Source organism: Stenella coeruleoalba (assembly GCF_951394435.1).
Source record: "Stenella coeruleoalba genome assembly, chromosome: 6".
NCBI classification, from domain to species: Eukaryota; Metazoa; Chordata; class Mammalia; order Artiodactyla; family Delphinidae; genus Stenella; species Stenella coeruleoalba.
In genome coordinates this window covers 93,900,204-93,917,213 of record NC_137151.1, presented here as the reverse complement: position 1 = coordinate 93,917,213, position 17,010 = coordinate 93,900,204, and the positions used below count along the sequence as shown (strand labels likewise).

The window sequence follows — 17,010 nt, the reverse complement described above, 5'->3', positions numbered from 1 at the left end:
AACAGAGAGACACCAGACGCAAAGCTCTTTTGTTTACTTGTTATCTCAGACTGGCTTGCTCCCCTCAAAAGCCTCTTTTCACTGATAGATTTAGTCCCTTATCAAAGTCCTTGAAAGAAAGCCACAGTCTCCCTTTCCATCCTGATATGCAGAGGTCTGGACAGAACACATGCTGTCCTGTGCCTTAATCTCTTTTCTTTATCTGGCCTCCCCACAGGTTCTGGCTGGAGCAGCAGCTGGGCTGCCACAAGGCAGTCAGCAGGCAGCTGCGTGATACGGGTGAAAGAGGAACAGTCTTGGAATCACAAGATCTGAGTTTCAGTCCTGGCTCTTCCACCCACTTACTGGTCTGAACCTTGCCTGGTTCTGAAAAAAAACGAACTGGTCCTGAAAAAAAACTAACTTATATTAGTAGAAGAGCTAAGAAGGAGATGGGAATCTGAGGTCTAGGGCAGGAAGTCCTTACCTAATAGAACAGAAGGAAAAGGGCTAAAAGCTGGAGGGGAATCCAAAAGCTATACAGGTCCCCAAGGCCAATCAGAGCACCAAATCTGGATGGGCCTCAGACCAAGAGGGAGCATCCCTTAAATATCCCTGTGGCAACAGTCACTCGATGGACACAGCCTGAAGTCATCACAGCTGGCACTTCCCAATAACAGCACATCTTTCCTCTATCAGTTGGTGAGGACTGATGCTAGCTGTTGTTCTTTCTCGGGCCAGCAAGAACACAGATATAGCCCAGTCTAATTTATAGGATCAAGGGGGTTGTGACAGTGTGACTTTGAACAAAGTACATCTGTAGTTTATTCATATATAAAATGGATCAATACCAATGCCTATACCGTGTCCTCCAGAAGGTGGCGGAGAGGACCCATTGAGATTTCTGTCAAGATGCTTTGCAAACTGTGAGTGCTTATTCAAATATATTAGTTTTAAAGAATATAGAGGCAGCCACTGCACCACAAACCATGGAGCCTGCCTGCGATGCGTCTCCTGCATGGAATATACCTCCTTAGAAACCAGAGGGAGGTCTCTACAGTCTAAACTAAAACGGACTCAGAGCAGCCAGATTCTATGTCCCATGTATCAACAGTAACTTCCTCGTCCTTACTTGCAAATAGGGGAAGAAAAACATGGGTGTTGAGTTTGGAAAATAAAGCTTCAACCAACTGCATTAGTCCCACTTCTCCTTCTACCCACCCTGGAAACCCCACTCCTGACCCAGCCCTCTCTCTCTAAAATTCAGCTGTTCCTTTATTAACTTCCTGAAATGACGAGGGATTTCTTCTGGCCTTGAAATTAGTACAGGGCTGTTAGTGAAGGGCTAGGATCAGCATTACCCACCCGTTTGGGGACTACTGAGATGAAATCCAAAGAACTAAATAAAATGTTATGATCTCATTCATTTAGAATGTGTTTTGACCGAAAATGAGCTCACATTTATCTTGACACTATCTAAAAAAAAGGATTCATTAAATAAATGTACAGAATAAATAAAAAAGAGGGGACGCTTCATCAGTCTATTTATGATCACTTATTGAGTACCTTTAATAAGCCCAGCTCAAGTTACTATAAGGCGCATGAATGGAACACAAGTGGGCAGGATATTCTTAGTGGAAAGGGGAGTTTTGAGGTCAAATGTGAATGAGAAATGCAAGGTTGACAAGACTTAACCAGGTTTCGTTACAGGAACACTGATCGGAAACTTTAAGGCCAACATGCACTGCAAATCTCCTAAAGAGGAACAAATTCTTTTTTTTTTTTTTTTTTGCGGTACGCAGGCCTCTCACTGTTGTGGCCTCTCCCGCTGTGGAGCACAGGCTCCGGATGCGCAGGCTCAGCGGCCATGGCTCACGGGCCCAGCCGCTCTGCGGCATGTGGGATCCTCCCGGACCGGGGCACGAACCCGTGTCCCCTGCATCGGCAGGCGGACTCTCAACCACTGTGCCACCAGGGAAGCCCAACAAATTATTTCTTAAACTCACTTGACCCCAAAACTCATGTTTTACAAAGTTCCTCTTCCTGTGTTACAGAAACACTGTGATGAGGCGATACAGATGAAGTAGACAATGTAGTTCCTGTTCTTCAAGGAGCCCATAATCTTGCTAGAGAAGCAAAGTGTATAAATGTGCACAAAACAATGACTGACATGTCACACAGAACAGTAGGATTTTAGGTAAAATAGGAAATCAGAGTAGGGAAGATCAGTGTGGTCTAAGACACCTGGAGAGAAGATTATGGGAAAGGTGCAATTCAGCTGCGGCTCCAAAAAAACAGGGCAAAGGAAAGGCCCCCAAGTGGAAGGATGATGGTGAATATAGACAGAATAAAGAGTGAGGGAGGAAGCGGGGTTGTGGGGAGTGGGGCTTGTATAAATCTGACTTTCCACTTGTTCAGGGACACCAACAATCAGGGGTGTTACTGGACAATCCATATACACTCAAAATTATAAACTACTTTATAAATGTCTTTTTTTTTTTTTTAAGCACAAATGATCACTAGTAATTCCTTCTGGACTAGCTTTTCTTAGGAGAAAACAATATCAATAATAAACATGTCAAGAGAGGCTTCTGTGGTCCCTCAGGTGGCCTAAAAGTCCTCTGCTTTTCCACATACCCACCACTCCTATCCACAATTCCAAGGCCCCAAAAGCTCTGAAAAACTTAGGTTCTTTTCCCTGACTCATTTTGCGGCAAAACCTTTCCTGAACTGATGAGAAGCTATTTATAGTCTTTATTCCACTTAGTGTAAATATTCATTCCTTTTGCTGTAGAAATAGTCACATATTTGATTATGGGGTCCTGCCCTAGACCCCACTGGAATGTTCTATAAATTACGGTATGTGGGCCATGTCATCTTTCTAAACTCTTAAAACTTTAACATTTTGAAATGCAAGGGTCTCCAATAAGGGATCGTGGACCTGTGATTCTTTCTACCCTAGCTTTATGCTGTCTGTGAAAAAAGGGTTTGCTATGTAGCACTGATTTAAAGGGAAATTTCATTAGTGATGCTAGGTTTCCAACTGAATGGCTGCTTAATCTCAGAGGGTAAGAATGCCCAGAAAAAAAAGCAGACCATCACAGACTTCCTGGTCTTTTGCCCACAGGGAAGCTATCGCTAATAGTCTGCTAATCCCACAGGAGTTAAGAGGGGAGACCCCACTTCCTTGGCACTCAAGCTGGCAGGCAGCAGTAGCCGCTCCATGGGAACAAAGCCTCCATCCACCATCTCATGCGTCACTTACCACATGTCTTCAAAGCTCAGGAGCAGAGGCCACAGTGGCTGCTCCGATCCCCCTTGCTGAGATTTGTTTACGTCTATCAGCGCAGGAAGATGCTACTGATTTGGGTTGTTGCCCATTCCACTAAGGGAAAATGAGGAGAGGAGGCTGGGTAATCCCAACGAGCAGCCAAGCTCCCATCAACACCAGTGCAAAGCTCTCTACGATCAACTCCGGGCTTTCAGGACTACTGCTGCTCTGTTAGAAGAGGAAGTTTACTTATGCAAGATTTCCCAGGGAAACATGCAGCATCTGCTAGAAGCATCTAAGCCTTAGCCTGGTTAAAAGTATAGAAAAATCTTCGAGCTTTTCAGAATGAGCAGGGAGAAGAGAGGGATAAACACGTCCTCTTAAAATCTGCAAACACCAGCTTTCATTCAGCAGCCTAAAAACCAGCCAGAGCCCTAGGTCAAGGTCCAGAGTCCAAGTGTCTGTGATGTGAGGCTTTCGCTTCTCGGCTCCAAACAAGAGCAAAAGTCCAGTGCTATGTCAGGGCACCTCAAAGCAGGGCCTCGCATAGGTCTAGCTTTGCTAGGTCTCTGACACAGGTGACGCAACACTGAGGACACCAAGCACAAAGTCACTGAACTAATTAGCCTCAAAACCTTAAGTCTCCATGTCTGCTCCAAGAGGAGGTTACTGACTTCTCCAAGGATTCTTCTCAAGAATGAGCCACCAAACAATAACCTTATAACCTTATCTTTGTTCACAATGTGGCTCTGAGGCCAGACTCTACTTCATGGCCTCCATACCTGCTTCACAAGGGCCAAGCATGGTGGGGTGTTTTTGTTTTTAATTTGAATAATTAATGTGTCCAAACTTTAATATGAACTTATTTCTTTTTGCTTCAGTACTCTACCAAACTTATCTTTTACTGCAGTAACATGATTTGGTGTATCAACTATACCATTCACTGCTTTTTATATTTAAATGATTTTTTAACATCTTTATTGGAGTATAATTGCTTTACATTTTTGTGTTAGTTTCTGCTGTATAACAAAGTGAATCAGCTAAACATATACATATATCCCTATATCCCCTCCCTCTTGTGTCTCCCTCCTACCCTCCCTATCCTACCCCTCTAGGTGGTCTCAGAGCACCAAGCTGATCTCCCTGTGCTATGCGGCTGCTTCCCACTAGCTATCTATTTTACATTTGGTAGTGTATATATGTCAATGCTATTCTCTCACTTAGTCCCAGCTTAGTCCCCCCTCCCTACGTCCTCAAGTCCATTCTCTACGTCTGCGTCTTTATTCCTGTCCTGCCCCTAGGTTCTTCAGAACCATGTATTTTTTTTTTAGATTCCATATATATGTGTTAGCATACAGTATTTGTTTTTCTTAGTTCCCCGACCAGGGATCAAACCCACAACCCCTGCATTGGAAGGCGGATTCTTTACCACTGGGCAACCAGGGAAGTCCCAAGCATGGTGTTCTGCAATAGCAAGGGTGCAATAAACATTTATGGGATAAAGGAAGTATAAATCTATAAAGGTTTGGGGAAATTACATATTCTGGATAAAAGTCTGATTTTTTTTTTTTGAGGACAGGAAAAGATAGGTATAAGAGAGTCTCCCAAATTCTACAGGTACAAAGGAATGGTTTTAGAAACACACCAAGACCAGTAGAGCTTACTCCTTCATTCATTCACCCAACAAATATTTACTGAGCTCCCACGTACCAGGCATGGTTCCAGGTTCTGGAGACACATAGCAAAAGCTCCCCACATGCATGGAACTTACAGCAAAGTAGCTGAAAGCAGAGGCTTTGCAGTCAAGCTTTCAAATCCCAGCTCTATTACTTAACTAGAGAAGTTAGAAAGGGAGTTTATTGTGCTCTACTTGCTCACCTTGAAAATGGGGATAATAGTACCTATCTTGCAGTAATATTTATGAAAATTAAGTGAGAATCCCTGTAAAGGAATTAGCAAAGCACCTGACACATAGTATATTTTTAATAAATTTTACACCCTGGGACTTCCCTGGTGGCGCAATGGTTAAGAATCTGCCTGTCAATGCAAGGGACATGGGTTTGATCCCTGGTCCGGGAAGATCCCACATGCTGTGGAGCAACTAAACCCGTGTGCCACAACTACTGAGCCTGCGCTCTAGAGCCCGAGAGCTACAACTACTGAACCCGAGCACCACAACTACTGAAGACGGTGTGCCCTAGAGTCCGTGCTCCACAACAAGAGAAGCCACCACAATGAGAAGCCCACATGCCACAACGAAGAGTAGCCCGCACTCACCACAACTAGAGAAAGCCCGCGCGCAGCAACGAAGACCCAACACAGCAAAAAAAAAAATTTACACCCTGATCACTACCATCCTCAAGTTAGTCTTACCATATTACTATTAGTTTCTTTCTTTCTTTTTTTTTTTTTTTTAATGGGTTTGAGAGAGTTAGATCCTTAGGAAGAGAGAACAATTAGTGGGCTCGTGAAGTGAACCTGGGCAAGAAGCTGTGAAGAGGAAGAGAATTTGAGACAGTTTTAAAAAAAGGTGGTGAAGGGGGTGGTATTTACCAGCAATCCCACTCAGGAGAATTGAAAATATATGTCCACACAAAAACTTGTATTAGTCAGGGTTCTCCAGAGAAAAGAACCAATAAGATAATACAGTGATATGTATAAGAGATTTATTACAAGAAGTGAGAGCCCTCATTTCTAGTAATAATGTTTATTGCCAGACTCCTGCACTCCTCCCAAATGTTCAGCGTTAACCAAGTGAGAAAGTTAACTAGGGAAGAGACAAAGGAAACCCCACAGGATCATCTAGACGACCTGGTGTCTAGACGAATTGTCTAGATGAATCATCTAGACAATCATCTAGATGTGGCCTCAAGCCCAGTTATTTGTATTGTTCCCAGAGGCAGGGAGAGCTTGAGTCAAGGAAGCAGATGTACAAATGCACCTCAGGCCAATACCTGTTCTTACCTCATCAAAGATGCCCCTGCTCCAGCTCCTAGAGATTCTGATTCTACTCTCCTTTCCATTTTTCTCTCGCATCAGGCCTTGCCACTCTCTGTCCTCCCTCCCCCTGGCGTTTGTTCATATTCTCTTTCTCTGTCATGCCCGCTCATACCATGACTAGTAGTAGTCTCCCCAGCTATCCACCTGCGTATGTCCCCAAAAGTTACCCCCTCTTGGGGTTACCCCTTCTATTCCAGTTAGCCCCAGGCTATGGGGACCTGCCCCACTCCCCCATGAGCCCAGAGCAGACCTCAGGACTCCAGTTCTCTGGTCCCTCACTTGTCTGGGTCAGGCTCCATGTACCAAGCACAAAGCCATGGCAAGTTCTAGCTCAGTGGTTTGCAACTAAAATTAAACAAACAAAATGGACAAATAACATTAACTGGCATTTAGTACGGGCTTACAGTGTGTGTGTCCGGCACTGCCCAAAGTTCTTTACAGGTAGGACTCATTCATTCCTCCCAACCTCCCTATGAGGTGGGTCCTGTTATTAACGCATTTTATAGATGAAAAACTGAGCTACAGAGAGGCTAGAAAAACTGCCACAGGTAACAAGCTAGGCCATGATTCATACCCACACAGTCGTATTCCAGGGCTCAACTCTGATCTCAATCCTATAATATAGAAAAATACAAATATACACTCAGTCCCTGCCTAAAAGAGGCCCCTAACTCAGCAAGGGAAGCAGACAGTGGATTATAGCCACAAATTCACAACAAGTCATGGCTTTATCTTTGTGATTCTCCTCATACAACAGCTACACATCCTGCACCAAGTCCAGTGGGGAACTTCCTGCTAACGCATGAAGCAGAGCTGATTACAACCAAAAGAGGAGGACAATTACACAATCTCTTTTAAAGCAGGAAGTTACTCACTGAGAAAATATTTTCTCATTCTTATGTGAATACTAATGGCTAAAACAGAAAGAACACATCTTGTACATCAACTACACCTCAATTTAAGAAAAATAAAATTAAATAAATAAATAAAGGACACATCTATAGCTCAGGAGATGGCATTTCTCACATCGAACCAAATATAGGACATGAGAAAGTGAGATCATACCTGAAATCCTGGGAAATTCAGCCTAATATTTGCTAATTTGATCTTCTGTTGGATTCTCCTCTCATAAAACTCACCATGGTAACATTCTTTTTTTTTCTGCGTTACGCGGGCCTCTCACTGTTGCGGCCTCTTCCGTTGCGGAGCACAGGCTCCGGACGCGCAGGCTCAGCAGCCATGGCTCACGGGCCCAGCCGCTCCGCGGCATGTGGGATCTTCCCGGACCGGGGCACGAACCCGTGTCCCCTGCATCGGCAGGCGGACTCTCAACCACTGCGCCGCCAGGGAAGCCCCCCCACGGTAACATTCTAAGTGAGCCTAGAAGACAGTTCTGACTCATTCTAAGAGAATATTGAGAAGCTGGACAACTGTGGAAATAGAACGAGCAATCCTTTCAAGAAAGAGATAAGGATTTCCCTGGTGGCACAGCGGTTGAGAATCCGCCTGCCAGGGCCGGGGGGGCACGGGTTCAAGCCCTGGTCCGGATGAATTCCACATGCCGCAGAGCAATTGGGCCCGTGATCCACAGCTACTGAGCCTGCACTCTAGAGCCCGCGAGCCACAACTACTGAAGCCTGTGCTCCTAGAGCCCGTGCTCCTCAATAAGAGAAGCCACCGCCATGAGAAGCCCACGCACCGCAACCAAGAGTAGCCCCCGCTCGCTGCAATTAGAGAAAGCCCGCGTGCAGCAACGAAAATCCAACGCAGCCAAAAATAAATAAATTTATTTATTTAAAATAAATTAATTTTTTTGAAAAGAAAGAGATAAATAATTAAACTGAACGTTATTGTACTTATCTAGGCTCTTCTCCTTCTTTGTGATGCATCATCAGTGACTAATTCAGTTCGAATCAGACATCCAAAAACTGAGCAAAAGAATCGATTCAGATCCAAAGTTGACACACAGGTAGTACACACTCAGGCCAATAACCAAAGTCCAGGGTGACAGAACTGAGGAACACATTGCCTCTAAGTGAACACAAAGTTAGCCTATTTTTAATGTTCCCCAGAAGCGCTTTCAGAGTCTATCTAGGTGAAATGATGGGGTATCTGATAATACTGAAGCCCAGAAAACTTTCCATTTTAAACCCCCCTTTGGATCCCAGGACTCCTCCCCGCCACAGCATCCAGCCTGGAAAGACAAGACTGAAGCTCACCAACTTTCACAAAGTTTGCCTTTGTGCCAGAGACAACGCTATGTGTTCCCCCAACCTCCTTTCATTTTCTTCCTGACACACAACTTGTCTACTGTGGTTGGATGGGGCACATGAGTTCTAACCAAAGGAATGAGGGTGGAAATGATGCCTATCACTTTCAGGCCTGTCCCTAAAGTCTCTTGTGAGATCTTCCACTCGCTTCCTTCCTCCACCAGCCAGATAGAGAGGATCCTGAGGAAAACTCAAAGCCCTCAGATGATGACGCTACTCACGAGCACATGGAACAAAGCTCTACAGTACCACCCGCACCAGACTGCAACATGAGTGAGAAACTACCCTTCATGTGTGAAACCACATGCTGGCATCGGTTTGTTACAGCAGCTAGTGTGGCTCGCTCGATGGATACAGCTTGTGTGTGCCGTGATCTCACTGTGATCTCACTGTGGGAGCACCAGTTCATCTGGAGCATTCACACCTACCTGTGTCATTGCCAATGCAATCAATTATCAGGCAGATTCCCAGGGGCTCGCTCTGCATCTTGTATCTCTCTTCCAGTATGTGCTGGAAAGGAAAGCAGGGATTGTTAAAGACCCTAAACATTGTTCTTTTCCTCAAGGTTCCACCCATATGATCTTTTCTTTTGGATTTCCTTAAATTTCCTTTTGGCAGGTGACTCACTCAATAGACACAGGCTGAAGTCATCATAGCTGACATTTCCCTTCAATATCAACACGTTATTTCAGTTTCTATTTAATTTTAATAAAAATTGCAGTCTCTTTACGCATGTCTTAGCTTTGTGGGATAAAGATAATTTAAAACACAGAGAAAAGATGGGTCATATGTTTCCACAGTAACCTGAGATTGTACAAGTGATATCTTTCCAAACCAATACAAAAGGAGGCCTTTCTATTACGGAGAAGAGGTATCAGCGTAGAAAAAGTCAGAACAAGTCAAGGTTCAGTGTCACTGCTTACTTATATATTCAGCAATCACTCAGCTGAGAAGAGAAATGCCACTTTGGAATTTTCCTGCAAAGTTCACTAATGCAATCCACTTCAACATCTTTCTCTTTGCTACATCCAAGGTTCCCCTTTAGAACAGAAGAGTTCTCAGAATAGCACACCCTCAGCATCCTATTGTTACAAAGAATTCTTAATGGACAGATATTTTTAAAGCCATCAGTGTTCTCCACAGATACTGTGCTTACAATACAATACCAAATCAGATCATTTAATTCTGTACCTGAGGTAAAAATGCTTCTGATTCCTGAATGGATGTCTTCACTGGTTCTCCTGGGGGATGAGAGAGAAATCATTTACAAAGCTGAAGGAGAACTAGCCCTAATCCTAGTTCCTGCGGGCTGCGTTTCTTTATGTCACACCATTTTTCTTTCCCTATTTTCTTCCCCCTACTGTCTTTTCTTTCCCCATCTATACTCAGCCCCAAGCTTCTAACCTCACACTGAAAAACCTAACTGATAAGAAAACACAAGTCCCCATGCTAAACAGGGGTTATGTAGAAAAACTGCTTAAATAGAAGCAAAAGAAGGCTCTCCCTTGCCCTTCTCCAGGTAAGGACCCAGTGACTGGTGAGGTTTTAACCTGATAGGGAGAATTTAATAAACTAACCACCCAACAATATCAATAGCTTTACTGCATGTGCTGAAATTGTGCACAGTGCCTCAAGGGAACAACCTTAGAGACACAGAGAAGGGAAAGCTTTTGTGGGTTTGCCACGTATAGAACAGATGGCCATGTTTTCTTAGTCCAGTGATATTGGGAGATCACAAAATAAAATGTCAATGGTAAGATAGGGGACAGTGGGCTTAGCAAATATATATGAACCTAGAGCAAACTCTGTAGATAAAAAATGACTTTACTAGTCCCAGGGAGGTGGAGAAACCACCAGTTTTGAAGCCATAAAGGGCTGGCTGAAACCCTAGCACCATCACTAACAAGTCCTGTGATCTTGGGCAAGTTTCTGAAGTCTCAGGGTGTGTTGGGTTTTGTTTTGCCTTGTTTTGTTTTTTAATCTCTGAGATGAGCATCTAATTTATGACTGCTGCAAAAATGAGAAATAACGTCTAAAGACAGGAAAAGAAAATGCCAATATTTGGTAAGGTTTGGGGGAAATGAATACTTTCAAATGGTAATGCTGTATAAGTTGAAAACAGTCTTTTTTTTTTTTTTCTTTCTTTTTGCGGTACGCAGGACTCTCACTGCTGTGGCCTCTCCCATTGCAGAGCACAGGCTCCGCACGCGCAGGCTCCGCGGCCATGGCTCATGGGTCTAGCCGCTCCACAGCATGTGGGATCTTCCCGGACCGGGGCACGAACCCATGTCCCCTGCATCAGCAGGCGGACTCTCAACCACTGTGCCACCAGGGAAGCCCTGAAACAGTCTTTTTAAAGGACAATTAGCAATACCCTTTAAACCAACATTCTGCTTCTAGAAGTTTATCCTAAGGAAATAATAGAGCACGTGTGCAAAAATGTCAAGGAGATGTACTGAAGGACTGTTTGTAATGGCCCTAAGCTAGAAAGAAACTAGAAGTCTACCAACATGAAATTGGTTAAATAAACTATGATACATACAGTGGAATACTATGCAATGTTAAAAAGGATATGAGAAATCTTTATGTATTTGATAAGAAAAGATATGCAGGATGTATTAAGTGAAAAACAGATTACTGAATAATGTGTATAATATGGAGCCAACGTACTTAAAAATTTTACATGTGTTTGTGTGTGTACGCCTACATATACTTACTAGAGGTACACAGATCAAATATTAACAGTGGCTATGTCTGATACTCAGAATTAAGAGGAAATTTCACTTTATCTTTTTGTATTTTAGCAATCATGGCTTAACAGAATTTAAAAAACACACAAAATAATATATGTAATATGTCCATCTCAGTTCAGGGCACTTAGCCCTTACTAAAAGTGCTTAATAAACTGTAGTTATTATCATCAACATCCAATTGAAATCTATTTGGAAGTCCAAAATAATATGAATACTTGGTTTGATTATTTTAAACTTCTATTAGATTAAGGTCAAGTTATCAGGATGCTTTTCTCTTTTACTAGCAAATGAACCACATCCGGGCCAAAGCAGGCAACTAGCTCTCCTAAGGACCTGCAGGGCTGTTGGGAGCCTCACTTACCTCACCTGTTTAATTACCATCAAGGGTAAACCTGTCATCAGGGAACCCAATGGAAAAAACACTGATTATTTTAAATTCCTATCCAAATCTACCAGGTCTCCCATTTTAAACAGCTAATTCTCACCACCTCACCAGTGTTTTAAGAAACATACTGTCACCTCAGAAATTAATTTGCTCCTCAACAGCTTTTGCTGGAGAGCTGACCTTTCCATAGGAAAGGCTGGGCATGAGCTGCTCCATCTGGCTGAGCTGGGCAGAATGCTTGCAGGTGCACACAGACAGCATGTCGGCTGAGTCATGAGGTGTTGCCATGTAGAGGAGGTTTCCATCAGGCCACTGCCCTGCTCTCTACCTTCAGGATCGCCCCTGCACACAAATTCCAAGCTCCTCAGGGAAGACTGAGTCCTCCCTACCTGTCTATGCAGCCCCACCTCCGGGAGGTCTTAAGTACTACAGTAAGAGACTGACCCTCAGCCCTCACTTCAAGGAGGACTCAAGACAAGCAAAAAATACACTTCTTGAAAATGATGGGATCAAGTACTGATGTTTTGAGAGCGATGAGAGAGATCTTAAATCCCTTAAATCTTATGGTTGAAATGACTAGGTGTTTTTTTTTTCTTCCTTTCTTTGTAGGGGTGGGGAATGTCATCTGTACAGTATCTAGATTTATTAAATGGGCTATAAAACAAGATCCTAGTAACCTTTCTTCTTCCTGCTGCTAGATATTTGGTTTAACATGGCTCATTACCGTGGCTAGATTAATGTTTAACATGGCCTGGTTATAGTTCTATTTCAGGTATAAATGTTATATCTCTTAAAAAATATGGTCAAGATGATGAAGCTGATGAAGTAAGAGGTGTTTAAATTCAAATAAGCTAATTTGATGGATAACTAGAAATGCCAATGAATACATTTTATTTTGAGAACTTAAAATATGTAGATAAAAGAAAGGCAACTCTAAAAATGCAACATTCTGTACTTGAATTATCAATCAATTATAAAGAATGACTATAAAGAAAAGCTGGTCTTACTCTGAATGTCACGTTGTCCCGTCATGAGTCTGTGTTCTTTACTCCTCCCATTCTGGAACTTCAAATATAAAAAACAAGGTCACACTCCCTGTCATTTTTCAGAGACATTATATTACACCTCTTTAAATATCTCGGTAGGATTCTTACCCAGGAAAAAATAAAAATATCACATTCACTGTTAAATTATCTAAAGAAGGCTAGCAAGAGCCATTAACTCCATAAATCCATATTCTATGGCCAAAGTAGCAATTCAAAGTGAAAATACAATGAATGTGTAAATATGCTCAACTAGCATTTAGAACATGGTATAGGAGAGTTGCTACAATAGCTCCAAGTTAGAACAAGCTGTTGGAACATGCAGGTGACATTCAACCTGGTCTTTAACACAGAGGCAAGGTACAGTATGGTTAAGAGTGGGAGTGGGATTCTGCCACTTACTAGCTATGTAACTTTGAGCAAGTTCTTTAACTATATGTCTGTTTCTTTATCTTCAAAATGAGGATAATAATAGTACTTACCTGATAATTTTTTTGAAGATGAAATGTACACAAAGCACTCAGCACAGTGCCTTTTAAGCACACGGAAGTGCTGAATAAATGTCCAGTTATTCTTTTTCTATAATGCCTAGCTACACAAAAGCCACATGTGGGAGTGGTTCTTGAAAATTAGCTACCCTTTCTGAGGGCCAGAATGGGATGAATCAGAGAATGAAAGATTGAACAGACCCTTTCTCTTCTCAGATGACAGGTCCTGTGTAAGGTACACATAGCATACACTGTCAACCATCTGATACGCTCAGCTTTCAAGTGACAGTTCTCCTCTGAAGCTATCCTAGCCAAAAGAGAGAAGTACACTATTTATTAAGCTGTGTCTGTAGCTAAGTCTGTGCATCTAAATGAAAGAAAAACATATAAGTTGCTTTTATCACTAATAACCAATGACTTAGCCAGAGGATAATGATATTAGATAGAATTTGGAACCCCACATAGGTGTGCGTTCACTTTTACATACTATTAAAGAGATATAACATGAAATCAAAGCTAGATTTATTGCAGATAAATAGAAAAAGCGTTATATTACAGAGTCACAACTTTCTTTTTTTTGGCTGCACAGCGCGGCTTGAGGGATCTTTGTTCCCCAACCAGGGATCAAATCCGTGCCCTCTGCAGTGGAAGCACAGAGTCCTAACCACTGGACCGCCAAGGAATTCCCACAACTTCTTTATTCTATAGTATGTTGGTATCATTTGTTATTTGATGCCACTGTAATTTTTAAAGCACTTTTGCAGCCTTGTATGAGTTAACATCCAGGTATTCAGTTCCCAAATCTTGTGAGGAATTCACCGAATCCATATGCCACAGTGCCTGCTAACTAAATGAATGAATGATCAGGGTCACAGATTAATATAGCAAATTTAAAGAAAAATTTACACACAGAGCATGTGGGTTCCTAATAGGCTACATGGACAGTGAATACAATTACTTGCATTAACAAAATAGACAATAACAAAAATATGGCAGGCTTTCAACTAAGAATGACAGTATAATTTATGTTAGATAGACAATAGCAGAGAAAGCCCAGAAAATCTGGATCTGAATCCTAAATCAGTTTTCTCTCATGATTTGGTATCACAGAGATTCAGAAGGACAAAAAAAAGCATATTTAATTCTTGAAAAACATGACAGATATATCTAAGCTATGACTTGATACCATGTAGTTTATTAAATACACCATGGTGTAGAGAAAGGAGTATGGACTGGCCCAGATCTGGCAGTAGGTAGCAGTGGGCAGTCACTTAATGTTCCTTAGGCCTGAATGTCCTTATTTATTTAATGAGGGTGTTGGACAGTATAATGCTTACCATCCATCTGAGCTCTGAAATTCTATTGCTTAGTGGTATCTCTTACAGATTATATTCTCCACAAAACTATTTTTATTACAGGTATAGTCAATATGTTCATCACACACTTTTATGAAAGTGCTGATGATTTAATCACAGATTATAAACTGTGGTCTAAGTCCTAACTACAAATTCCACATATCCTTATATGGAATTAGGATGAGGATGAGATTACACTAAGGTTAACTTCTCAAGATAAAAGATTAACCAAAGCACAATTCTGATGATAACCTTGCACCATTGACTAACACAACAACCAGAAGTGACTACATATTATTTATGGTCACAAATCGATCACTCAGTAACATCACCCAATAACAAAAACACGTTTGTTGAAATCATTGAAATAAGCTCAATGAAAAGCAAATGCACAGAGAGGTAAATACAAGGTTATTTATTTTGAAGTATTGTTTCATAACAAAAGATTGGGGATAATCTAAAAGTCCACATATACAAGAAAAGGCTAAACATATTGATACATCTAGAAAGTGAAACTATGTTCCATCATTAAAAACAATGATTAAATAAAGGCAGTCCCGTATGATTCATACGAAACAATTTCTAAGAATTCTCAGATCAGGAAGTGGACATAGTGTATTAGCATTTGTACAGAAGAAAAAAATACAAATTAAATATGATATGTGTATAGACTATCTTTGGATAGAAGAAACTGGTTAACAATAGCTGTCTCTGGGGAAAGGAACTGGGGTAAGAGGAAATACACTTTAAAAATTCTTTTAGCGCATTTTGAATTCTTTGTCCATGGGCATGTCCTACCTATTTTTACTTAAGAAGTTAGATTTTCAAAAGGACAAGTGAACAATGAAAAAAATGTTTGTATATGTAGATACACACACAGGAAAACAAAAAGACTAGAAGGGAATAACTGTTAACATGGAGGTGATTTATTTTCTTCCCTTTATATATATTTCTCTGTATTTTCCAAATTATTTCAATGAACACATGTTAGCTTTGAAATTATAAGAATTTATACATATTTTAAAACAAATGCACATTTCTGTCACAATTTTTTTCAGATATTAAACAAAGTACATGCTGGGAGAATATGTACATTTTTATCAAAGTTCTTAAATTGTTTCATGCTGGGATTCCACACATTTGCTCCAGACTCACCCTTAGGTTATATGAAGGATCCTTAACACTCAAGTTTGGCAGAGATGCCTGGAGAGCATTTACATAATTTGTTTCCACTCCTTGAGCTGCAAGCAGAAGACAGGCTCTGAGTTAAGATTTACAAATTATCATCAAATGAATCTTCAACAGTGGCTCAGTTCATGGTCAATCATGATCTTTCAAAATACCCTAACCTTTCCAGCCCCCTTACTGAATTCAAAATATCAGATCAGATGACTCTTCTATCAACGTCATTAAGAACAGACTAAAAATTCTACTCCTGTTCTTGATCTTGAATTAGCCGTTGGGGGGGTTGGGGCACGGCTGTGTGTAGATCACTGAGTATCAGTCATGCCCTGTGGTGGTAGCAGACTGCTAGCAGAGCCCACGCTGAGTGTGAGTCTAATAGACAACGGGTAGGGGTGCCATGAGAGAGAAGGCCAGGGTGAGCTGGTCCCCTTTATGGGAGGAGAGGTTCTCAGCAGAAAAGATGCCCTTTTGCATGAGGAGGTTTTGTGCAACTGGAGACATATGCAGGGCAGTTATAGGACCCCAGCGATAGGATATCATCCCAAGTCAGGCCAAACTCTGGAGCAAGGCAGCAGGGCTCAGCATAGACTCAAAAGCCCTGAGTGCCCACAGCGCCACCAGCCAGTACAGAAAGTGCGGGTGCAGACTCTTTCCTGAAGACCAAAATGTTAAGAACTGCTTGGCGGCATTTTGCAGAGGGCCAAGACTGTGTGGTCAGGGGTGCTGGGTGATGAAGTTAGCAGATGGGGGGGTATGGAGGATATAAACGGTTCTGATCTCTAGCCACAGGCTGGTGGGAGCTGTGGACCTTCGGGTTCTGTTCCATCCACTCGTCCAACACATGGGTCTCTACCAATGAAACCCACTGTGCACAGATACTTCCTTAGGCCACAGAGAGGCCAAAATGCTGCTTACCAGACTGCTTGTATTTCTGGATTTTTGTCTTCAGGTCTATTCTGTGGATGTTCCTTAGGCATTTTTCTAATAAATCCAAGTGATCTGGAGCAACCAGGTTTAGCTTCTCCAATTCAATCACAAGATCCAAGAAACTCTAAGAGAACCACCAACAAGAAACAAATGTCAGTAGGGCTGACTATTAGGCCTCATATGCAAACCTCAGGTTGTGTAATTTATTAGAGCAAGAAAATGTGACCAGAGGAGCCCTTTCAGTGACCTTCAGTGATCCTAAACCAGACCTCTCTGTTTTATAGTCCCTCCAAAGCCATGAGCAAATTACACTCCTGGAATTTACTCAGAAAAGAGGTAAGTCTTTGGGGGGCC

At 42.0% G+C, this 17,010-nt stretch overlaps 2 protein-coding genes across 3 annotated transcripts in view; both read right to left on the bottom strand.

Moving 5' to 3' along the window:
- CASP10 (caspase 10) overlaps positions 1 to 7,619 on the bottom strand; it is a 60,346-nt gene extending 52,727 nt beyond the window's left edge. Inside the window, exon 1 of the mRNA XM_079923671.1 lies at positions 7,316 to 7,619. The gene's annotated coding sequence lies outside the window, so the exon portion shown is untranslated. The remainder of the gene's footprint in view (positions 1 to 7,315) is intronic.
- Positions 1 to 17,010, bottom strand: part of CFLAR (CASP8 and FADD like apoptosis regulator) — a 52,315-nt gene that overhangs the window by 15,880 nt on the left and 19,425 nt on the right. For both annotated transcript variants that reach the window (XM_079923673.1, XM_079923674.1), the window contains exons 4-8: positions 16,645 to 16,780; positions 15,700 to 15,785; positions 12,666 to 12,723; positions 9,712 to 9,761; positions 8,949 to 9,030 (exon numbers count right to left, since the gene is read on the bottom strand). In XM_079923673.1, coding sequence (XP_079779799.1) covers positions 8,949 to 9,030; positions 9,712 to 9,761; positions 12,666 to 12,723; positions 15,700 to 15,785; positions 16,645 to 16,780 — 412 coding nt within the window. The remainder of the gene's footprint in view (positions 1 to 8,948; positions 9,031 to 9,711; positions 9,762 to 12,665; positions 12,724 to 15,699; positions 15,786 to 16,644; positions 16,781 to 17,010) is intronic.